This window comes from Vombatus ursinus, unplaced genomic scaffold, assembly GCF_900497805.2.
Source record: "Vombatus ursinus unplaced genomic scaffold, bare-nosed wombat genome assembly UNPS02014225.1, whole genome shotgun sequence".
Lineage (NCBI taxonomy): Eukaryota > Metazoa > Chordata > Mammalia > Diprotodontia > Vombatidae > Vombatus > Vombatus ursinus.
Window position 1 is genome coordinate 664,631 of NW_020954003.1, and position 24,085 is coordinate 688,715.

The window sequence follows — 24,085 nt, forward strand, 5'->3', positions numbered from 1 at the left end:
GTTCTTTTGAGGAGACAGTATATACAGATATAAGGTGTCCCAAAAGTTTAAGTGCAGGTTTAAGCTTTAATAACCTCAGAAATATAAAAGCTACAAACTGACAAAAATGTCATTTTGAAAGCTTAATTATTTAAATTTCTTTTACTTTTAATTTTAACCGAAGCACCTTGTTGTTATGTATTGTGTGTGTGCAACAGTTTTTTGGTTTGGTTTGGTTTTTTTCTGGACGACTTTTTCTCAGACCAGTGGATAGGTACAGGAGGTCCTCTTGCTTGGCTACCTCAGTCACCTGGTCTAGCTCCATTAGATGCATTCTTTTGGGGTCACATTAAAACTATCATGTATACATAAAACACAACAAAATTTGTTGTTTGGATGATTTTAAGACTAGGATTACAAATGCAATCTTTTCAGTCACTGAGTGGCAGCTGATAAAAGTTTTTGCAAAGTTTTGGAATTGATTAAGGCACAAAATGGCAGTTATGTTGAATTATAATAAAATATATTTTAAAAAACTTAATGTTTCAAGTGAAGTTATTGAAGCTAAAAACAGCACTAAGACTTTTGGAGCACCCTATATAAGTATATGTAAGATTTACGGATAGAGAACAGTCCTGTGATTTCACTAGGGAGCTCCCAACTGAGAAAGCTCTAACAGTGCAAGTTGACATGTTCTCTGCAACTTGTAGCTTGGCATTATCCAGAGTACTGAGAGGGTAAGTATTTTACCTGGTTTCACTCAGCCAGTCTTGTCAGAAGTGGGTCTTCCTAACTTTGAGGCTGGCTTTCACTACCCCTCCGTACAATATATAAAAAGTAGATACACGGAAATATTTTTGGGGAGGTACTAGTAGCTGATGAGGTCATGAAGAGTTGGGCACGACTGAACAACCACTGGTTGCTGGGAGGATCAGGAAAGGGCTTGGGTAGGAGGTGGCCCTTGAACTAATTGGATATGGGAAGGGACAGACTTAGGCATCAGGAATGACTGGGAGGCTGCAAATTGGGGTGACTAAAAGGAAGGTGGTACCTAGACTGAAATAAGGAAGTTTGGAGGAGGGGAGGTTTGGGCAGGGGTGGGGGAAAAATAATGAGTTCTGTTTTGGATATGTTGAGTTTGAAATATCTCGGAGACATCCAATTCAAAATGTCTAGAAGGCAGCTGGAGATTCAAGACTGGACCTCGGGAGAGAGGCTAAGGCAAATGTTTATATTTGTGAGTCGTCTGCGTAATTGGTCCTAATATAACCTATGGGAACTGGGCTGATGAGATCACAGAAAGAGAGAGAGAGAAAATCTGAGGGCCTAGGGCCTTGTTGTATATCCCTAGTTAGGGGCTGAGATCTGGAAGATGATGATCCAGCAAAGGAGACTGAGAAATGGTGCAAGAGAGGGAAGAAAAAACCAAAAACCCAGCAGAGAGGAATATTCAGGAAGTAAGAGTATAATTTCTTGAAGAAAGGTCAAGAAGAATGAGGATTGAGAAAAGTCTATTGAATTTGGTAATAGGATCATTAGTAATTTGGGAAGGAGAAGTTTCCGTTGAGTGATGTAGTCAGAAACTGAATTTCAAGGGATTGAGAAGTGAGTGAGAGGACAGAACATGGAGACAATAAGTGTAAACAGGTTTTTTGTTTTTGTTTTTTTTCTGTGAAAGGGATGAGGATTAGAGGACAGAAATCTGAGGGAACGGTAGGGTGCAGGGATGGAAAGATCACAGTCCTTAATTGATAGGGGTGAATTCAGCTTGGGGGTGAGCCAGACTTATGCTGGCACTTCTTTGACAACAGGCAAAAGAATTCTCAAGACATTTGAGCAGCCAGGACTCCCTTAAGGAATTCACTAAGACCCTTTTGGAATTCATCCTGACATCAGAACCACTGTCTTTCTCTTGGGGGGCAATCCAGAGGACGTAACCACTCAGAATTTGACTTGGTCAGGTTTAGATACAGGTGATCCATCTGTACAGACCTACAATCAGGACAGGGTTTGTTTGGTTGAGGAGATGTTCTCATGTTTTATGAAACACAAGTGAAGGGGTGTTGTGATTTGATTGGGTGGTTTCTACTTTGTGGGGAGTTCAGGGAACCCATGAATGAAAGGCAAATCCACAATTGCTGAATCTGATTTTGCTTTGTGCCTTCAGTTTGCTAAGAGCTTGGCTCGGTTCATTAATGATCAGAATATCAAAGATCTGAAGGTTTGGACTAGCCAGATGAAGAGGACAATTCAAACTGCAGAGGCCCTGGGTGTCCCCTATGAGCAGTGGAAGGTTCTGAATGAAATTGATGCTGTAAGTTTCCCCGTACACACACCTTGTTGCCATTGTAGTGAGTATCATACCCACTCACCTACTTACCCAATCAACAAGTGAAGACATGATTCTATTCACTTGGGCAATGTGGGTGAAGTCTAGAGTAGATCTTGCCTTTAGATCAAATAGGGACATGTTCAAGGGTGTATGTCCAGGCTGAAGTGGAAAAGAACTGATTTCTATCCCTGAAAAATCTATGCCAGGACTGGTGCCCTGGGAGAGATCCTCCAGTCTCCACACTAATAGGGCTTTTGCCCTAGGTCAGGCCCCCATCACCTCTCACCTACACAACTAAATCAGCTGCCTAACTGGTTGCCTCACTTCCATTCAATCCCCCTTTGGTCCATCCCAGACAGGCTGCCAGAGTAATTTTCCGAATGATTAGAGCTGTTCATGTCATTCCCATATTCCCATATTTATTGGCTCCCAACTGCCCACAAGGTAAAGTACAAACTGGCATTCAGGACTCTACAACATGGTCCAATCTTGTCTTTCCAAACAGTCGCCTTCTGCAACTGGCCCCTAGGCTGCCACTCGTAGGGTCACATGGCCGTCATACTCCAATCCCAGACCCTGGTTTTCCACCAGAGCAAACAGCCTGGACTGGGCAGTGACACCATGCCAGGCATCTTTGGTGAGGTCAATGCCAGTACATATACCTTCTACTTCTCTTGACTCTCCGTGGAGCACTTTCCATGGAGATGACTCCTCATTGTTTATACTCTATATCGATTCCCATCCTTATAACTTACTAATATTCTTCCCCTTGCTTGGAATTCTTCCAACCTACTCTCCATCTATCAAAATACTATTCATCCTTCAAGGCCCTGCTCAGATGCCACCCCTTCCCAAAAGCCCCCTGGTAACCCCGGTCCTCAGGGGTCTTAGCTTCTCCAAACTACTAGAGCCCCTATTGTGGCCCTTAGCACAAGCTGCCTGTTGTTATAAATTTTATTTTCCTTATGTGTCATGTTTCCCCATCCAGGCTCAGAAATCCTACCAGTCAGGAAGTGGGGGAGGTTCCTAACTTATCCGTACTGGCTAGTGAGGTTCTTGATTCCTGAACCCACCCTTCTCACAAAGTGGTGGCCCTTCTTATTGGACCTCATTTTTCCAGGTTGAGGACGAGGGAGCAATACCTAGAATACTGAAGGCTCAGAGTAGGGGGCAATACCTGGGTGACTGAGAGCTCCAGAGTGTGGGTAATTCCTAATTACCCCATAATACTGCTAATGTCTCCAAGCTGGAGGGGGGCGCTGACACCTGGAGCTCTAGGGATAGGAGATCCATGGTTTGGGGGTTGATAAAGCTTATGCCTTCTGGTCTTGTTTTCAAGGGTGTCTGTGAAGAAATGACTTATGAAGAAATTCAAGAGCATCACCCTCTAGAGTTTGCACTTCGGGATCAAGACAAGTATAGATACAGATACCCAAAAGGAGAGGTATGTGTCCTTTCTTCAGGCCCTGATCTAGGATCTGTCTCAGACCTTTGTGGGCCTAGGCTTGGCTGGAGTGAAGAGAAGAGGGCTTATCATTATCTCATATGGAGAGAAGAGAAGAGAGTTTATCATTATCATTATCTAGGTCATGGGTGCTTAACCTTTTGTTGTATCCTGGACCCCTTTGGCAATCTGATGAGGCCTCTAGATCCCTTCTCAGAACAATGTTTTTTAATTAGTAAGACTAAGTACCTGGGATTACAAAGGAAATTAAATATATTGAAATACAGCCATCAAAGTATTAGAAAATCAGTTTACATACCCTAAGATAAGAACCTCTGATCTAGAGATGGGCCTCCCAAGGTTTGGTGGTCCGGTCTGGGGTCACTGCTTATCTCTTGCCATGGGCATAGAGAAAGGATAAAGAGTTGTGGCTGCAGCTGTGACAGCTCCTAAGTGACCTTGACTACCAGTAATCCCCCCACCCATCCTGAGCAGGGGTCTCCCAGGAGAGCAGAATGGCCCTTGTTCATCTATACCTGACCAATCCCGATTGGAGGTCACCACACAGGGACGGTTCTGACTTGGGCATGAATTCCCTGGAACTTTTCAGCCAGATCCCTGAGGAAGGTCTGGCCACTTCAGTGTCCCTAGAAATAATTTCTAGTGTTGGAGAAGTGCCAACATTCACCCCCATGAATTTAGGACCTTGCTCTGTCCCCTGAAGGAGGTAAACTGGATCCCAGGAGAATATCTGGAGAATTGAGCCTGCTCTGTGGAGGCTGGATTTAAGGTGGTTTTATACTTTTCCCATGGGAGGTGACCAACTGCTAGTAAGGACAATTTCACCCATAATCACTCCATCTCTCTTAGGCCCAGTACCCTCAGCCTTGTCAGTGTCAAACCTCAGCTGTGCCAACCCCTTAAGATACCAAAGGGCCTTTGCCTCTGTCACCCAGCACTGAGAGGCACAGTCACCATCTGGAGCTCTGGATTAACCTGATGTTGCTGCTGCCCTCTTCTGGTCCTTATTAGTGGTGCAGACTCAGTGTGGGAATTTGATTTGCTTGCTTAGGCATGTTTGTTACATGGACGTCTTCCCAGTAGGGGAGGGTTGAAGGGTGAGGGAGAATAGGGATGGTATCCAAAAAAAAAAAGGAAAAGAAAGAAAAAAGGGCCATTGGGGCATCGATTGTTTTTTAAATGCCAAGAGGAAAGCAAAAGAAAGGCCAGAATCAGGAAAGATAGCTTTGAAAGCTACAAGTTGAACGTATTTTATACTTGAAAAGTAAACTCTACATAATAGAGATCTGAAGTTTCATGTGCATTCCTCCTTTTCTGATTTACCATGTATTATGTAAATGCTCATGTTATTTTGGTATTTATTAAGTTTAGAATAAAAAATTAAAATTAAAATTTATTTTAAAGTGACAGAGGCTTCCAGCTGGCCCCCTGTTAGGAGTTAAGCAAGACAGATCTCTGGCCTGAAGGTTCCCAAAGACAGTTGGCCTCCCCCCAGGTACTGCAAATTGAGTTTAGTTTAATGGTTTGATTTGAAAACTTGCCCCCTACAAAGTGATGAATGGTTAAAGGATGTAAACAGGAAGTTTGCAGAGGAAGAAATCCAAGCTGTCAGTAGCCATATTTTTTTTTCAAATGTTCTAAATCACTAATAATTAGAGAAATGTACATTAAAATAACTCCATGGTACTACCTTAAAATAATCAGATTAATGAAAACAAATGCTAGAGGAGCTGTGGGGAAACAGGTACTTTAATGCGCTGGTGCTGGAGCTAGGAGGTGGCCTGGCCATTCTGGAAAACAGTTTGAAAGTATGCCCCTGAAGCTGTGAAACTCTGCATGCCCTCCCACTCAGTGATGCTACTACATGGCCTTTGCTCCCAAAGAGATAAAAAAAAAAAAAGGACCCATATAAAAAAAATTTATAACAGCTCTTTTTGTGGTAGCAATGATTTGGAAACTAAAGGAATACCCATCAGTTGAGCAACAGTCAAACAAGTTATGGTATATGAATATGACAGAATACTGTTGTGTTTTAAGAAATAATGAAGGGGGTGGCGGCTAGGTGGTGCAGTGGATAGAACACTGGCCCTGGAGTCAGGAAGACCTGAGTTCAAATCCAGCCTCAGACACTTGACACTTACTAGCTGAGTGACCTTGGGCAAGTAACTTAACACCATTGCTTGGCAAAAACAAAACAAAACACAAACAAAGAAATAATGAAGAGAATGGTTCCAGAAAAACCTGAGAAAATTTGTGTGTACTGATGTAAAGTGAAGTAAGCACAACCAGGAGAACAATTTATATAATAACAACAGTATAGTAGCAATTGAAGATAAACAACTTTGAAAGTCTTAAGAACTCTCATCAACACAATGACCTACCATAATTCCAAAGGACTCATGATGAAACATTCTGCCCACCCCCATGTAGAGAGCTTATAGATTTAAAGTTTAGACTGAAGCATATTTTGTTTTCTTCCTTTCCCTTTGGACCCGTCTAAAGTGGAAATTTGTTTTTCATGACAGTACATTGAAATGGGTTTTGTTTTTCTTGTCTTCTCAATGAATGAAGGAGGGGAAGGAGAAAGGGAGAAGATTTGGAACTGAAAATAAAATAAAACTGAATTTAAAAAAGAAAAGGAAAAAAAAATTGCTCCCATAGCAGCCCCTCATTGGCCACAGAGTTGTGTGAGACGTTTGAAGGCCAGGTCTGGAGGTCCTTCCTTTCCAATGCTAATTAATCCTCTGTGGTTTAGCATCTCATCTAGAAGGGCCCTAGATAGTGTCACCAAGAGGTCCTAAGTGCATTTAGGTCTCTTGGAGTCATCATTCAGTGAAGTCCACAGTGCCCTTCTGGGCCCCAGGGTCATTTGAATAGCCTAGAACTCTTTAATGGAATCTGTCTCTTGTCATCCAACATCAGAGCCAGCTGTTTTTGCCCCCAAATCAGCAGGTGCTTCTTGAGGACCCACAACCTGACCATGCAGATAACAGAGATTCCAGTGGGATGATCCATGCCCTACAAAATCAGTTCTTAAGGGGCAGTTAGGTGGTGCAGTGGATAGAGCACCGGCCCTGGAGTCAGGAGGACCTGAGTTCAAATCTGGCCTCAGACACATAACACATACTAGCTGTGTGACTCTGGGAAAATCACTTAACCCCAATTGCCTCACCAAAAAAAAAAAATCAGTTCTTAACCTAGAGTCAATGAACTTGTCTTGATATTATTTTGATTACTGCAGTCCACTTCTCACTTCTTCAGTGAACATGCCCCACATTTACACAATTCCTCTTTGAATATTGTACATGCCTGGACCACCCCTAAGCTGCTCATCCACTTGTATCTTGAGAAGTCTTTGATTAAGAGAAACTGGGGCACAAAAGTCTGAGTGTAATCTATTTATTAGCAAGGCTAGCAATTACCAATAATGGAAGTCAATGATTGCTCAGTGATCAAAGACCCTCTCATACAATCAGAGCAGACTTTTATACAGTTTGGTTATATAAATTCATTACATAATGTCAGCTGGTGCCAACTAAACTAAGACTGTGATTGGTCCATAATTGTGCTGACTTGCAAAAGAGGTCTTCTAGAGTCCATGCTAACACAGAGTTAGTTAACGCCCTTTGGAAAGTCCCCGACTCAATGTTCCCCTGTACCAGAGAAACTCAGTGGTAGGGAAAACATCTCATGACCAGGTGGAATCATCCTCCATTCATCTTCTTTATCTTCTTCAAGAGGCAGGTTGGCTCTTAGTTCCATTCGCAGTCTCCTATCAGATATCACAGGTCGGACTGGAAATGGGTCTGGCCTGCAAAGGAGTTGCCACCAAAAGCCTCGATCACAGCACAAACCCTTTGGCACACTCAGGCAGAGGGACTGGGCTGGAAGATAAGGAACAGGTCTCTTTCCTTACAGTAGGCCACTGGGATTAGCTTTAAAATTGTGGAAATAAGGCAGCTGTTTTGAGGAATACAGATCTGGAGGAAAGTTAGTCCCATTACAGAAACACTGACTTATCACAACTTCTACTGAAAGGCCTTTGCCCAGGGCCCACCACAGGTGCCTCCTGTTCCCAACTATCCTTCCGTGACATGTGGCATTGACACAAAGACATCACAGGAGGTTGTGCCGGGTATTAGCACTACATAAATGCTAACTATTATTATTAAAGAAGGAATGGGGCTTTAGAATCCCTAACCACCGTGGGCACTTGGGCACTCCTTCCTCAAGCCTTCCATCTCTTACCTCACTCTCACAGAATGGTCTCCTTGCACCAGAAAATTCTATAGTCAATCTCCAAATACCAGTGACTTTACTTTGATTCTCCTTTACTTAAATAAAACAGTTGATTACACCATTAACCAGTGTGGAAGCAAGCCTGCACCTGATCCTGGCTGGCTCCCATGAGGTTTGATGCCTTGGGTTGCCCACCATGTAGCTTCTGACATTCATTTAAGGCGAAAACAACAACTACTACTACTATTATGTGGTTTTAGAATAAAGGAACTATAGCTAGACAAGAGTTCATGTGAAAAGGATCTGGGACTTAAGTTCAGTATGGGCTACTCATGAATCATAGTGAGTGCCCTGTCATTGACCTTGTTCAGTGTCTGGGCAGCCACCTGTCGTTGTCCTTTAATTGTTTTCAGTCATGTCTGACTCTTTGTGACCCCATTTGGGGTTTTCTCGGCAAAGATACTGGAGAGTATCTTTGAGAGAAAGATACTGCCATTTCCTTCTCCCGTTCATTTTACAGATGAGGAAACTGAGGCAATCAGGGTGAAGTGACTTGCCCATGGTCAAACATCAAGTAAATGTCTGAGGTCAGATTTGAACTCAGGTTTTCCTTACTCCAGGCCTGGCACTCTATCCATTGTACCATCTAGCTGCCCTGGCCATCTCTAGGGGGGATCTATAGAAGGGATCTCTGTACAGATGAGAGATTGAACTAAAGGCTTTGAAGCGCTAGTTGTCGTTGTGACGTCAGTCACTGGAGTGCAGGAGGCCTCCTTGATGACATTAAAACTGGTGGTGAGGGTGTACTTGTGGGGGTGGGGAGCACAACTTATCCCCCTCCCGTTACCTTACTGTGGATCAGTTGCTGCCTTACTGGCTAGAGAAAAAGTCAGATTTAGGAAGAGTTAGGAGGGACATCATTGTTTTCAGGACTGTGGCATTGGAAAGAGGTGTGTACATACTCACTTCCCTTATTTGCACTGGGTCTTGGCCACTCTCCCTCTTCATCCCGCTCCATCCTATTCCACCCCTGCTGGAATTTAATGTCACCTCTACTTAGCAATTCTGTTTTCTTTCAGTCTTATGAAGACCTTGTACAGAGACTGGAGCCAGTAATTATGGAGCTGGAGAGGCAGGAGAATGTCCTTGTGATCTGTCACCAAGCCGTAATGCGCTGCCTACTTGCCTATTTTCTAGACAAGACTGCAGGTATGGGTGCCAAAGGTGGTACTGCCCAGCCATAGGAGCATCCAAATGCAGTCTCCAGGGATGTCTTTATGTCTGTGCCATCTGTCATAGAAGGGCAGTTGGGAACAGGAGATGCCTGTGGTGGGCTTTGGGCAAAGGCCTTTCAGTAGAGGTTGTTTGTGCTTTGGGAGGATTCAGTGTTTCTGTGATGTGACTAACTTTCTTCCCCATTTATATTTCTCAGAACAGCTGCCTTATCTCAAGTGCCCGCTGCACACGGTTTTAAAGCTAACCCCAGTGGCCTACGGTAAGGGAAGAGACCTGCTCTTTATCTTCCAGCCCAGTCACTCTGCCTGAATGTGCCAAAGAGTGTGTACTGTGATCTAGTCAGGTATTCCAGGGGACCTAGGTATTGAATAAATAAGAATGAGAGTCTCAGACATTGCCTAGTAGACAAGAGATTTATAAAAGTGAACTAACAAGAGATTTCCCAAAGTTACTATATGTGTAGGGGGTTTTGTTTAAGTTCCAGAAGAAAAGGAAAAGAGTAATCATGTCCCATTGATTCCAGTACCCACCATCTCCTGTTCCAAAGATTGTGGCTTTTAAAGCAAATAGTGTGTGGGCCCTATGTCATTATTGATTCTCTGTGCTGGCTGGGTATTTACTGATCTTGTATGAGGATGGGACATTTTTTTATTTTAGTTCTTCTCTAAGAGGGAGTCACACATTTCCCAAGCAAATTTCTTCCTAAGGCATCTTGCCTCGGTGAGGGCCTGAGGAAGCACCAGCTTAAGATGGAGAGCACTTTTTTTGTTTGAGGTACAGCCACCAATTTTGCCATTACGATTGAAAGGGGATTCGCTGATGCTACTCAAGCCTGTGTAATGTTGAATTTGAGAAATGCAGTGAAAGGGAGAGATTGCAACATGAGCTCGCAACTGGTCTAGCTGCTTCTTGGGCCGACTTTGGGGAAATCTCCCACCACTAAATGATCTCAGATGTCATTCCTTTCGAGTGAATTTAGCAAGCATTTAAAAGCCTACTATGTGCAGAGCCTTGTTGGGGTTGGCACTAGGGGGTGAAAATAGATGTGGTGTCTGACCCCTTGGAGTTTAGTGAGTAGAATAGCGAGACTAATTGAATAGGGAGATTATTCATATACACAGATAACTGTAATACCCATGAGAATATGACGTGTGCAAATAATAAGTCTGGAGTATTATGGGGAGGTTTGGGGGTGGGAAATTACAAGGAATATCAGAACATTTCACGGAGGTGGTAGCAACTGAGTTGGATGTTAAAGGAAGGCCGGAATTTCAATAGATGGAGATGCAGAGGAGATGGGCTAGGGGGGTGGGGAGTCTGTTTCAGGTGTAGATGTTGGCATGAACAAAGTTAGAGAGATAGAAGAGGACAGGATGATGATGGAGGACTGTACATAATCTTATTTGACTGGAGCACAGATTATGTGATAGAGAATAATGTGAAATAAGGCTAGAAAGATAGGTTGGGGCCAGGCTCTAGAAGACACTGAATGCCTTGATCTTGAAGTTTATACTTAGTTCATTAAGCAGTGGGGAACCACTGAAGGTTTCAGAGCAAAGCCGCAACGTGACCAGAGCTGCACACACACACACACACCCCAAAATAGTTATAGCAGCTCTTTTTGTGGCAACAGAAAACTCAAAACAGGTGCCTGTCATTTGGAGAATGACCAAACAAACGGAGGCTTGTGAATGTAATGTGATAGGACTATGCTGTAAGAAATAATGACTGTGTCAGAGAAGCATGGCAAGACAAAAATGAACTGATGCAAAGTAAACAGATTCCCCCCCAAAAAACCGAAACAATGTGCTGATGATTTTGACAAAGTAAATGGAAAGAGCAACAGCAAAACAATTGAAGCCACAAGCTGTGAAATTCTTAAAGCCCACAGGAGTTACTGCCATGCAGAAGCAGAGAGCAATGGGTATGGAACACTGTATACACTTTTTAGACATGTTGATTAGTTTTGCCGAATTTTTTCCCTTCCTGGTTTTTTTTTTTTTTACTCCCTTATTATTCATTGTGGCTCTCATGGAAGGAGGAAAACAGTAGGAAATATAGCCAAAGCAAAAAAAATGTCAATATGAAGTTACTTTTTAAAAGAAATAGAGACGTTCATAAGAGGATCAGGTTAAGGAAGAGATGATGAGTCTAATTTTGGGCATATTGAATATGAAATGCCGGCAGGACATCTGTGTCAATGCAAGCATTTGGAAATACAGGATTAGAGCTCAGGGGAGAGGTCAGGGTTAGATATAAATCTGAGGGTCACCTACATTCAAGTAATAATTGGGAGTGATAGATCACCAATGGAAAGGCTCTAAAGGAGAAGAGAAACAAAGACCAAAGATTGAGCGTTGGGAGGACGCAAACAAACTAGGATCAAATGGTTTCTATCCAATTAATTTGCTTTGTCTTGCATCCCTAGGTTGTAAATTGGAATCCATATTCCTGAATGTTGAAGCTGTGAACACGCACAGAGACAGACCCGAGGTAGGAGTGGGCCCCACTGTTAATCAATAATTATCAATTGTCGACTGAGTGCCAGAGATTATATTAGGAACTAAGGTTACAGATTCAAAAATCAAGACAGTCCCCACCCACTAGAAGCTTATAGCCTATATTTTCAGTGGTCATCATGCTCAGCACCCCCACGTAGCTCCTTGGTTTTCCTCGGGGCCTCTGCCAGTTTCTGACCCATAAGTTGATCCTTTAGTCAGGGCGGGCATGAGGCAATCTCAAGAATGTAGAAGGACAGTTTCCAGTCAGTGTCAGAATCCTGACATACTGGTGCCCAGTTGGAGCCAGGATGATAATAGGTGATAATGGCTAACATATATGTAGCGCTTACTTTGTGCCAGGCACTGTGTTAAGCGCGTTACAATTATTATCACATTTGATGCTCACAACAACCCTGGGAGGAGGTGCTGTTGTTATTATTCCTATTTTGCAGATGAGGAAACTGAGACAAAAAGCAATTAAATGACTTGCCCAGGATCACATAGCTAGCAAGTGTCTGAGGTGGGATTTGAGCTCAGGTCTTCCTAAATTCTGGCCACAGCCAGAGCTGAGCAACATTTTGGTTGGTGGAAGGAGTTAAATGAGATCAAATGGGACATCAGCTAACTCTTAGAACTGATTTTTGGCATTTATCTACTTGGCATCAGGGAATTGGCTCCAGGTTCCTGGGAGTTCTAGGAGTCCATTCTAATTTCTTGACGAGGATTGCTCAGGCACATTGACCCTGACCTGGACAGTAGCAGAGACTAGCCATGAGACACAAGTGAAAAGACAATTTATGCAGAAAAGTAGTCTGTGTTTGCTTTGTTTCAAAATGACCCCAGAGGTCACTCACATCCTGTCATCTGTGAAAGGTAGCATGCACAGATTCAATTGCCTTGAAACTCAAGAGCAGGCCAAATTCTCCTTCCCCTTAGACCCCTGCCCCTGCTCCCACTTACCTTTGTTCCTCTGACTTGTCCTGCTGCTATAGTCATGATCCTATAGTCGTGCCCATTGGTTTGGCATGCCTGAAGCCCTTGGTAGTTAGTCAGTGCACCAGGTACTTCAGGTGGTGAGAGGAAACATAGTGCTGCTCATTCTGGCAATGAAAAAGAAGGCCACGTCATAAGATCTGTTGGGGGTTTTCATTTGAAGCACAGTGGAGAAGGGAGAGCCAGGTGTTCACTGTGGTCTCTGGACTGCCTTGGACACTGGCCTCATTTCCTTATTACACAATGATCAGGCATGCTTATTGTCTCCTGTGCATCTCCTAAATGTTCCCTTAGAATGTGAGGGGGAGGGAGGCTCAGAGACTAAGGGGCTGTGTGGGAAGAGAGTAGGACCAAGGTGAGAGCAAAGTGGAATGAGAGGAGCTGAAGTTCACCATCAGGATCCAGCTATTTACCGTGTAAGTCTTTAAACTTTAATTTGTAACTTTGAATTCTCCCACCTGGACAGTCCTTCTTGGTTTCTCTGCAGTAATGCATAATGCAAATTCCTTGAAAATCACAACAGATTTGGTGCACATTCCAAGGACTCTGCTTTCCAGACCCATAGTTGGGCAGGGAAGGACAATGCCCTGCTGGAAGTATTGAATGCTGGTGGCATTGAAACATTGCTGGCTGCCCAGCTAACCCTGGAGCCTAGGAACATGAGTCCAGCACCACCAACCCAGGGACAGCATCAGGGGAAGAACCATGACTGGATAAGAGGATGGATCCAGGGGCCCTCACATCTGTTGAGGAGGGAATTCATGCTCAGGTGCTCGGGCTTTCTTGGGAAGCTTTCCTTATTCCCTTCTTGGGAAAGCTCCTAGGACTTGTTTGCAGAAGCACAGAACATCTTCCAGATAATTCTCCATACCTGAACAGACATTCGGAGAGAACCTGGGCATAGACTTCATGGAGGAACTCTCCATCCTGAATTAAGTGGCCCCCAGGGCATGTGGTCTGCTAAAAGCCAAGAAATGTTCATCCTGCTTACTCCTCTCCAAAGGCAGAGCTGGGTACCAGTAGTTATGAGGATATTGTCAGACCCAGAAGCACTATCTAGACAAGGCTAATTTTTAAAAAGATACTATTTTAGTGGCATATTTATATCTCCCAGTATCCCATCCCTCCTCACCTCCCAGAGAGCCATCCCATATAACAAAGAATATCTTCAAAGAAAAAGAAGAAGAAAAAATCAGCAAAACCAAGCAAAACATCAAAAAAGTGAGAAAATATAAGCTCTGTTCCATGCCCAAGGATCTTCTGTCTGCAAAGGAGTGGGAGGAGGCATCTTCTCGTATCTCCTCTTTGGACCATGCTTATTCTTTTTCATTCTGCAACATTCTCTTTCAGTTGTTTTATCATTGTGCTTATTTTGCTCAGTCAATCATCTCAGCACAGAGGACTGGCTGCCACTGATTGGTCCAGATGCTAGGATCACCCTGTGCCTTGGGGACAAGCTGGGGATGAGCATCAGGCTGGTGTCACTGTCACCCCAGGGGATAGTCTGGGTCTGGGCAGCCCTTCCCATGCTTGGATGACCATTTTTTAGCCTGTAACTGAATAGTGATAAGTAATAATTGATATTTGTGAAGTGATTTAAGCTTTGCAAAGGGCTTCATCTTTATCATGGTATCTTATTTGAGCTTCCCAACAGGCCTGGGAGGTAGATACTACAGGTATTATTTATCTTCATTTTTCCAGTGACAAAAAACATGCCGCACCAGAGAGGTCAAGTGACTTGCCCATGCTCATACAACTCATAGGTTTCTGAGCTGGAATTTGAACCTTGACTGACTCCAAGTCCAGCGCTCTAACCACTACATCACACTGCCTCTGAGAAGTCTTTCTGATGCTGGGATCAGATTTTGCCCAGGGGACATGCTGGAGCCAAATGGTTTTTCTGATGCCGAAACTCTGGAATGCTAGCAGGAAAGAAAGGAAGCAGTTTTCTGAAAATAGTTAAAAAAAACAAACAAACCCCATATGTATCCACCCACTTTCAGTTTAAGACTATATCAGGGTTTCCTAAGCCCCCAAATCTGTGATAGGACACACTCAACTCAGGTCTCTGTGCATTCTTACCTATTGCCCTGATAATAGCTGTGAATGGTGGGTCTTCCTCTGGACTGGGGATTGTCACTGGGGATCATATTCTGTTTTTGTTTTGTTGGGGTTAAGTGACTTGCCCAGGGTCACACAGCTAGTAAGCGTCAAGTGTTCAGTCTGAGGCCGGATTCGAACTCAGGGCCGGTGCTCTATCCACTGCGCCATCTAGGGGGTCATATTCTGGAATCCTCCTAACAGCAGGGGTTAAAGAAAAATGCATGCTTATGGCTGTGGCCAGAGGAAGAATTCATTACATCCTGAAGCTGCTGGGTCTCTCTAGGCCCTCATGGGGAGATAGAATCTGAAATTTGCTTTAGAGGAAGTAGATTTATGTGTAGTATCAGCAGGGTCATTGTAATGGCGTCCCTGAGGAAGTTCAGGCCAGAACTGTGAACAGCCACTTACCAAGCTGAGGATGCTAACTCTTCTCACTTGGGCTGAAGGCTTCAGCTTTTTCCATTGCAATGGTCTTCTGAGGGCCTTCCACAAGTCAGGAATTGGTCCCACAGGATCCTGGAGCTGAGAAGGATCTCAGAGACCATCTAGACCAAAAGCCTATGAACTTGTTTTAAAAATATATTGATAACTATTTCAGTAGAATTGGTTTTCTTGTAAACCTGTGTGTTTTATTTTATGCATTTAAAAACGTTATTCTCAGAAGGAGTTCAGAGGTTTCAGCAGATACTGCCAAAGGGGCCCATGACACAAAAAGTTTAAGGATTGGTGATACAAAGAAAGACAAAAACACTATCCCTGCCCTTGAGGAGCTCACATTCTAATGGGGAAGGTTTATCTAGTCAGCAAGCACAGAAACCCCACTTGGGCACCCTATAAACTGGCCACCTAGGGTTTCAGAGGTGTTGCCCAGACACGGTCCTGCCCTGACAAGTCTCATGCTTGGGCTCCAGCTGTACTTGTAGCCAGAAAGGGGAATCCGGGAGTGAGTTGTCTCAGTTATTACTGTAGAAGGGCAATGACTTCTGCTTGAGCAGAAATCCTATCATAGCATCCCAAGTAGGTAGTTGTCCATCCTTTGCTTGAAGACCTTCAGTGAGGGGAAGCCCACTGTGTTTTTAGGTTCTTTTTAAATTTAAATTTAATTTTGTCGGTGAACAAAAATTTATTTTCTCTAGCCACTGGCCTCCACTGGAAAAAAAGAAAGAGAAAAACAAAACCCTTGTAACAAATGTGCATAAGCAAGCAAGATGAATTCTCACATTGGCCATGTCTAAAAAGTATGTTTCAGACATGCTTCATCAGTCCTTTGAGAGCCCTTGGGTTGATCAAAATGCTGAAACTGTCTCTTCCTCTCCAATTTCTCCCCTTTGCCCCTTCTGCTCTCTGAGGCTAATTTAAGCACTATAAGTCGAATCCTACTGCCGTAGAAAAAGCCTTCAGACACTTGAAAACAGCCATCGTGTTTTTTTTTCCCTTGCTCTCCCCTGAGAAATCTCTTCTCCACACTAAAAATCTTTTTCCTTCAACTGATCCTTGTATAGCAATGGTCTCCAGCCCTCTCACCCAATCCTACTTGCCAATATGGTGCTTCAAAAAGGACACAACACTTCAGATACCAGCTAGCTATGTCAAAGTACAATTAAACCAGCACTTCTCATGCTTTGGCCATCATGCTTCTTTTCCTGTAACCTAAAATCACGTTAGCTTTTTTGACTTCCATGTCAGACTAATTCAGCTCGAAGTCCACTAAAAACTCCAGATTTTTTTCGCACAATTTGTTGTCCATCCATGCCTCCCTGTCTTGAACTTATAAAGTTGGGTTTTTTTTTTTTTGAAACTGGAAATGGCTTTCTCAGAAGATGGGCAAAGAGGGTAATATAGGATTCTCTGTTTTCTCCCAAGGAATCTAAATTAGCTTGATAAAAAGGATGGAGCTGTGTCCTACTCCTGTTTGGGCAAGGACCCTTTAAGTCATTGCCCTTCTACAGTAATAACTGAGACAACTCACTCCCGGATTCCCCTTTCTGGCTACAAGTACAGCTGGAGCCCAAGCATGAGACTTGTCAGGGCAGAACTGTGTCTGGGCAACACCTCTGAAACCCTAGGTGGCCAGTTTATAGGGTGCCCAAGTGGGGTTTCTGTGCTTGCTGACTAGATAAACCTTCCCCATTAGAATGTGAGCTCCTTGAGGGCAGGGATAGTGTTTTTGCCTTTCTTTGTATCACCAGCATGTAGCACAGTGCCCGGCCCATAGTATGTGCTTAATAGAAATGTTTGCTGACTGACTATCTTTGCCTCTGTCCCCTCCCCATTTTCAGCAGTCAGGCTGTACAAGACTGCCATGACTCAAGCCTTTGGGGGGGGAGGGGTGCTTCTGGTTCGTCTTGGTCCCTTGTAGTCCCAGGACCTCCCAAGTTGAGTATATATCTGGCTCCTGAGACAGCTGATTTGTTCACGTATCCATTCACTAAGCAGCTACTGCGCAGCCACTTCTGTGTTTGGCTATGTTAAGGGCAGCTGGAGAGAAGGAACCAGCTCCAAGACCAATCAGTCTCCAAATTGGGGGAAGAGGGGGCAGCTAGGTGGCACAGTGGATAGAGCACTGACTCTGGATTCAGAAGGACCTGAGTTCAAATCCGGCTTCAGACACATAACACTTACTAGCTGTGTGACCCTGGGCAAGTCACTTAACCCCCATTGCCCAACAAAAAAAAACCCAAAACCAAATAACAAAAACAAATTGGGGGAAGAAACTCCAGGTCAAAAGTCAAACTTAGAACAGAAATTTGGGGATCTTGGAATTTGGCTGTCTCAAGAACGTAAGCACAACTTTTCTTAATAAGAGCAGGTCTGGTGGCTTAAAGGTAGGATTGGAAAACATATGGCACTTTCTGCCAATGGGACCATTGGCATTGCTCTTCAGATTCAGCAGCTGCTAAGTAAGTCACTGTCCACTCCTTTGGGGACTCCAGAAGTATAGGGTCTTTTCAAACCTCTCCCTTGGAGAGGAAGTCAACCTGTGGGAGGGACAACCAGGACACTGAAGCTTGGCACACAGTCTCATTTCGAGGTTGGGAATTGGTGAGTCCTTTCATTCTCAACTAGAGAAAACCGGTGCTATGGGCAGAAATCCTCACTGGTGTGTTGGCTCCAAAGAGGATGTGAGGGCAGTGCACAGGGCTATTGTCTTAATTTTCAGGAATTTGAAATATCTGAGGTAAAATCACTAGGGGTGTGTAATACTGGAAATGACTTTTCTGGAAAAACTGCCTATTGTAAATTCTGGGTTCCAGTTGTGTAGACAGGACTCTGTATTTGAGAAAATAGCTTTTCGGTGTCAGAGTAACTGTTCCTGTTGCATGATAAGTGTTCTCCTGTATTTTGTTGTGCAGAATGTAGACATTTCAAGACCTCCAGAGGAAGCCCTTGTCACCGTCCCTGCTCACCAGTGAACCTGTGTCCTCATCAGTCATCAAACTTGTGGTGCAGTTTTCATTATTTTTCATAAACTCAATCATTCAAGTCACTTTTAAATCAACTCAATCAGTTGTCTTCGACAGACTTTTCCCTAAGGGGCTTGGCTCCGAAGGAGCTTCCCCAAAGTTAGGCAGGCCCCTGTTCTGTGTTAATCATTAGAGTTAATTTGCTGACTCATCTTTTCCAGAGTTTTCTGATCATCTAATTTTTCCACTCCCATGTTTGGACTCTAATGTGCAGTAGCAGACAGACCTGTCTGAAGTATTAAACTCTGCCACTGTGAAACCTCATGTCTTCTGTAGGATGAACTTGAATGTTAGCAAATTCCCTGGGTTGACTGCCCTAGGGGAGAGCCAGTGCCATTTCCTTGGCTGCCTTGTCTGCTAATTTGTTGAACTGGTACAATTTGCTGATTGGCAAAATTCCCTAGCAGTATCTCCTGGGGAGGGGACCAGCATGCTTGTCCAACTTAGCCTGTTGCCAACAAAGAGCCTTCCCCTGGTGGTGTTTGCCTTAAACAGCGTCTTTCCACTGAGTACCCTCACTTTGGAGGGATCCAGATCTCCTTTCCCTTTTAAACACTTGAAATTACCTAAGCTCCATAAGGCAGGAGCTGTCGGTAGCCAGACTCACCCTCCACCTCCAGCTGCATTGCTAAGCACTGTACTCCATTCTGTCACCAGATTCACCCACTGCTGACTCATATACACACTGAAATCCCAGACAGCAAAATGACAGCTGTCATCACTCCCTCCTTGACTATACGCACACCCAATTTCATATGGCAAAGCATGAGCCATAATGAGCCTTTGCCGGGTATTTACACACTGAAATTCACCCAGGACTGTGTGGTTCTAGTCACCTCTTGCTGATTTTGTATCCACTCTGAAATTCATAAAGGGGGTGACGGCCCCCTATTGATTTATACACACGCTGGAGTTCTTATAGGAAAGCAGCAGCTGTAGTCACCTTGAGTCAGTTGTGCACACAGAAATTCTCGTGATTTTACATATAGTACTGAGATTAACATGGTAGGCTAACAGCCGTAGTTCTCACTTCCTGAGTGTAATCACAAACTGTAATTCACACAGGAAGGTAGATGGTGCCTGTAGTCACCCCTTGCTAACTATACTCAAAACGAAAATGCCTCTGGAGGAGAAAGAGATGTGAATGTGACTAGTGTCAGAAAAATTTCTCCTGCACCTTTAAAGTCTTTAGCTGAAATATCTTCCTGTGGATCAGATTTGTGGCTTGAGTCCTTCCTGAGAGATGTGGAGATCAGGCCTGGGGCCAGAAGGTCCCAAGCACTTTATGGAAAGGTCATGGCTGTGTTTTATGTGTCTATGAAAGCTTAATAAAAATAATAACCCCTCACAATTATCCAGTGCTTTCCCATACATTCTCTTCTTGGAACATCACGGTACCCTGTGAGGTTAGCAGGGAAGACTGTTGTACAAATGAGGAAACTGAGGCCTGTGAAGGTGAAAATGACTTATGTAAGGTCACATCATCAAGAGTTCAAGGGAGACTCTGAACTTGAACCCAGGTCTCTACTTGTAGCACAGAATACTTGAAAATCTCCTTTACATGGATATTTCTGCTTCACTGAAACTTTGTACAGAAATGAAGACATTGAAAGTAAATTAATCAAATAGTCAAAGCCAGTTGCCTCCTGCCCAGCACTTTGTTAAGAGGTTTTTGAGGGTTGATTTTTGGCTCTTCAGCTATCCTGAGAAACTACACATATGGGTTATTACTAAGAAAGGAAACTCTAGAAGTGGTTGTGAAGGGAGAGGGGACTGTAGCCCTATGACTATGACAGGGCCTATGGTCAATCCTCTTACTCCCCTGAGGGTTAGTCCCATGTAGGACCTGCAGGATGACCCAGAGGAGAGTGTCTTCCAGAAATCACTATCTTTCCAGACACCTGCTGACTGTGCCATTTGAGATTCTTAGGAACCAGCCGGTGTCTCTGCCCTGGGCCAGAACTTTTTTCCTTAGAAAACCAACTTCCTCGGATCCTAGACTCTGTAGACTAATCAGTGACGACTAGCCCCCAGCAACCTATGGCTCCATCATTGGCCACTGGTACAGGTCACACACAGACCTGTCAATGACCATTGCTGTCCTGAACAGCTATGAGTTCCCAGCAGCAGGATCAAACTGCTGCTTCTTTGCCGGGCCCCACTGGCCACTGTGGCCTTGGTCCATGTATACCTTCCTTGTTTTCCTGTAGCCATCTGTGCCTGTTCTCAGGGGCATTAGCATGCAATTGGCCTTGGTCTTAGACTGGAAAGATCTGGGGTCTGAGGCCAGAGAAAGGTCAGGAGGGAACTCTAGGAAACCTGGGTCAAGTTCCCCACCTGCCAGGAGGGGGAAAGTGCTTTTCTGCCTGAGCAAGGACCCCTTCTGGGACAGCCAACTGTCTCACAAGGCCATGTTTCAACTGAAAACCACTGAGAAAAAAAATTCCCACTTTCTGTTCCCTCTATATTTTAGCCTGTAATACCTGAACTACACACATCTTCACAGGAGGCCTTTCCTGTTTTGTTTTATTTTTCAAACCTAATTGTATTGTGTCTTGTGCAGATGGTACATGCCCTGTATCAGACTTTAATTGCAATAAATGTTCTTTGGAATCCAGTGTGTCCTGGAAAACTTCTTGCTTCATTTGTGCTGGAACACCAGGCTCAGCCTTAGGATGGGGAAGAGGGGGCACTCCTCCATTTCCCATACTGCCTGAGTTGAGGTCATCTGAGCAATTCCTGCCCAGTTTGCTGACTGAAGTTTGGGACGGCCTTGATTTTGTGATTCTCCATCTCTGGCTGGAAAAAAAAGAATTGCTGGTGTTGATGTGACAGGCTCCTGCAACATATCCTGGGGCTGTCCCAAGGAAGGAGAACTTAGTTGTGTGGTCATGGCTGTACTTTATCAGAGTGTCATGGGTCTGACTGTACCTACTTCATCTGGGTGTGACAAGGTGAGGAGTAGCCAGTGACTTGTACCTCACTGAGATGTGACAGGGACAACTGTATGGACCTGATTGGACTAAACTGGAGTGTCAGCCCCCTGAGAAGGGATGGCCCTAATGCTTGCTGGATAAAGTGGGAAGAGTCTTGATATTTTGGTTGAGATGCGGAACCCAAGGGGAGCAGAAACTTGGCCCAGAGGGTCAAGTTGGGTGGGCATGGGATGGACAGGATTCCTGTGCACTCTGGCTTTGATATATATAACTCTCAGGTCCCTCTTGCTGAATGTGGAATGGGGTGGCTGCCTGGAAGAGGAACTACAACACTGAAGGGTGGGGGAGGACCTATTTGAAATCTGTTATATACCTAGTCCTCAGAACCATGGAATAGGAGGGACCCAGACAAGTCATCAGATCCAGACCCTTGCCTTGAGTCATACATTGTCTATTCTCTTCCTGATTAACTGATTGAAAACATGGATCATAGAGCTGGAAGGAACTTGGAGAACTACCCAGACCCACATCCCTGTCCATAAATGAGAAAACCAAGGCTCAAAGGTAGAGACGGTCTCAATCCCACTAGCACTCATTTCAAGGCTGTCATGTAAATCCCATTCTACCAAGAAACAGCAGGTGGGTCCTACATGGGTTGATGATAGTCACCAGGCCTTCCAGTGTTCCTGAGTTAGGAAGTCTGTTAACATTATCAGCTTCAATGTGCTGTTTTCTCCTATACCTCTTTTCTAGCACAGGGGGCTGGGTCCAAAGTATAGCTAATTCAGGAGGAGGTGGTACCAGGAGTCTCAACTGAGGATTATAGGTCACCCACTCTTCTTTGGATCTAATGGGCTCAAGTTCCCTTTCCAGCGCCACCACATGACTCCAACTCCTCCTTCCTCAACCTTTGTCCCAAAATATACACTGTAATCTGACAGGCTCCCCAAAGCAAACCATCCCCAAGTTTGAGGAATGTTCTTGCAGGAACAGAAGGTGAACTATGGCGGGTATGGTAAAGACAAAACAGCTTCTGCTGAAAACAGATGTACAAAGAAAGAACTCTTGGGTTGCCTCTGTCTGTCCTAGGTTTCCTCCAATCAACAAATCAAACAAATCAAGAGTTGGCAAACCTCTGCTCCTGAATCAGTCCTTTATCTGCCAGAGAGGGGCTAGTCAGCAGCAGCAGAAAGCCCTGTCTCGTAAACCTAGCTCCTCAATGTGATCCCAGGGCCATTTAGAGAAACCACGATTGGCAAGGCTGAATGCTTGTCCTATGTCCCAGGAGGGCCATGGACTCTCAGAATCCACATCCTATTTCCTTTGGTTCAGAAGGATCTTCGAGAAGGATCAATCACCAAGCATTTATTAAGCATTTACTGTCTGCCAGACACTGTACTAAGTGCTCAGACGGCTGCGACTCTTTCCTCTTCTCTCATGTGAAATGTGGGGGCTTGCTATGGTGGGACTGGACATCAGACTTTAAGAGGCTTTGGCAGATGAGACTGGGCTTACCAGAGAGAGGCCTCCTTCTCAAGCTTCATTTGAACCTCATCTCATCAGACTGCCTAAAACTCATTTCCTGTTTTGGATGAGGCTAAACTAAGGGGAAGGGGGAGTGAGTGGGTGGCATTAATCCTGTCAAGACTCCAGGAAGGTGGGGCAGCTAGGTGCTGCAGTGGATGGACCCTGGAATTAGAAGGACCTGAGTTCAAATCTCAAACATTTGACACTTACTAGCTGTGTGACCCTGAGCAAGTCACTTAACCCTGATTGCCTCGTTTCCTCCCCCCGCCCCCCAAAAAAAGAAAGACTCTAGGAAGGTCCTTACCCCTGAACCTCTCCTCCCCACTTTGCCTTTCCCCCAGCCTCCCTACCTCTGAACCACATACTCCACATCTAAAACTCCCTGACATTTAGGGTAGCCCATGTTGAAGTTTGCCCCCTCCCCCCCATTCATTATGTTAAGGGTCTTCTGAAGGCTCTGGAACACAGCAGACATCCTCAAAGGTCAGCTGGCCTTGGGCCACTGAAGAGTGGGCAGTGGCTCTCAGCTGAGCCATTGACGGTCTCTTGGAGCCATAGACGATGGAGGTGGCTGGAAGAGTAGGGGGAAGCAAAGGAACAGTCCAATGGGGCCCTAATGGTCCTTTCTCTGTGTTTGCAGAATGTGGACATTCACCGCTCCAGGGAGGAGGCCTTGAGGACCGTTCCAAAACACCTGTAGCCTGGCTTAGAGAGGCTTGGGCCCAGAAGAGGCCTACTCAGCCCCAACCCACCACACACTTCTTGCCTTCTGCTGCACAGCCAACCCTTGGGTAGGACTGTCTATGCCCTCAGGCCAGATGATGTGTTCAAGGGTCCAACTGCAAGCATGCTTCAAGTACCCCCTGTGGAAGGATGCTGAGAGGACAGTTTGTGACTGTATAAACTGACCCCTCTCTTTCTGTGATATTTTCAACACATCTCTTACTGTAAAATGCTACCTGAAAATAGATGTTTTTATTGGCCTCAGCTCTAGTCTTTATGGGCAGTTGTGTGCCTAATGTTTCCCAACTTGACGGGGCAGAAATGGATGCTCTGAGGTAGGTTCAGCAAATTCATTTCTTACTTATGTTCCCTGTGAAGCACCTCTCTGCCCACAGAGGCTCAGGACTGGACAGCAGATGTATCTTCAGTACCCAGAGGAGGCCCCAACCTTCTCCTTCTCTGACCCTGACTGGGACTCTTGTCATGTGCCCTGTGGTCTGTGGGGACAGGGATGGGCCTTGGGTTGGGTCTCTAATTCAAGTGTTCCAAGGTCATGGGCAATACCACTGGCTTTGGTCTGAGTTGGT

General features: G+C 44.7%; 1 protein-coding gene and 1 long non-coding RNA gene across 4 annotated transcripts in view; one reads left to right on the forward strand and one right to left on the reverse strand.

Moving 5' to 3' along the window:
- PFKFB4 (6-phosphofructo-2-kinase/fructose-2,6-biphosphatase 4) overlaps nucleotides 1–23,762 on the forward strand; it is a 69,479-nt gene extending 45,717 nt beyond the window's left edge. For 2 of the 3 annotated variants that reach the window (XM_027860647.1, XM_027860645.1), the window contains exons 9-14: nucleotides 2,147–2,293; nucleotides 3,651–3,755; nucleotides 9,095–9,224; nucleotides 9,448–9,510; nucleotides 11,680–11,744; nucleotides 18,202–20,929. In XM_027860647.1, the coding sequence (XP_027716448.1) occupies nucleotides 2,147–2,293; nucleotides 3,651–3,755; nucleotides 9,095–9,224; nucleotides 9,448–9,510; nucleotides 11,680–11,744; nucleotides 18,202–18,261 (570 nt within the window). In that variant the 3' untranslated portion in view covers nucleotides 18,262–20,929. Of the gene's footprint in view, nucleotides 1–2,146; nucleotides 2,294–3,650; nucleotides 3,756–9,094; nucleotides 9,225–9,447; nucleotides 9,511–11,679; nucleotides 11,745–18,201; nucleotides 20,930–23,415 lie in introns of those variants that run through there. The other variant, XM_027860646.1, reaches the window with a different exon arrangement.
- LOC114041955 lies at nucleotides 7,023–15,271 on the reverse strand. The gene is made up of 3 exons (XR_003568961.1): nucleotides 15,257–15,271; nucleotides 12,713–15,042; nucleotides 7,023–7,660 (listed from the first exon to the last, which is right to left on the reverse strand). It is a non-coding gene; the product is annotated as an uncharacterized LOC114041955 (long non-coding RNA).
- Nucleotides 23,763–24,085: the final 323 nt, after the last annotated feature.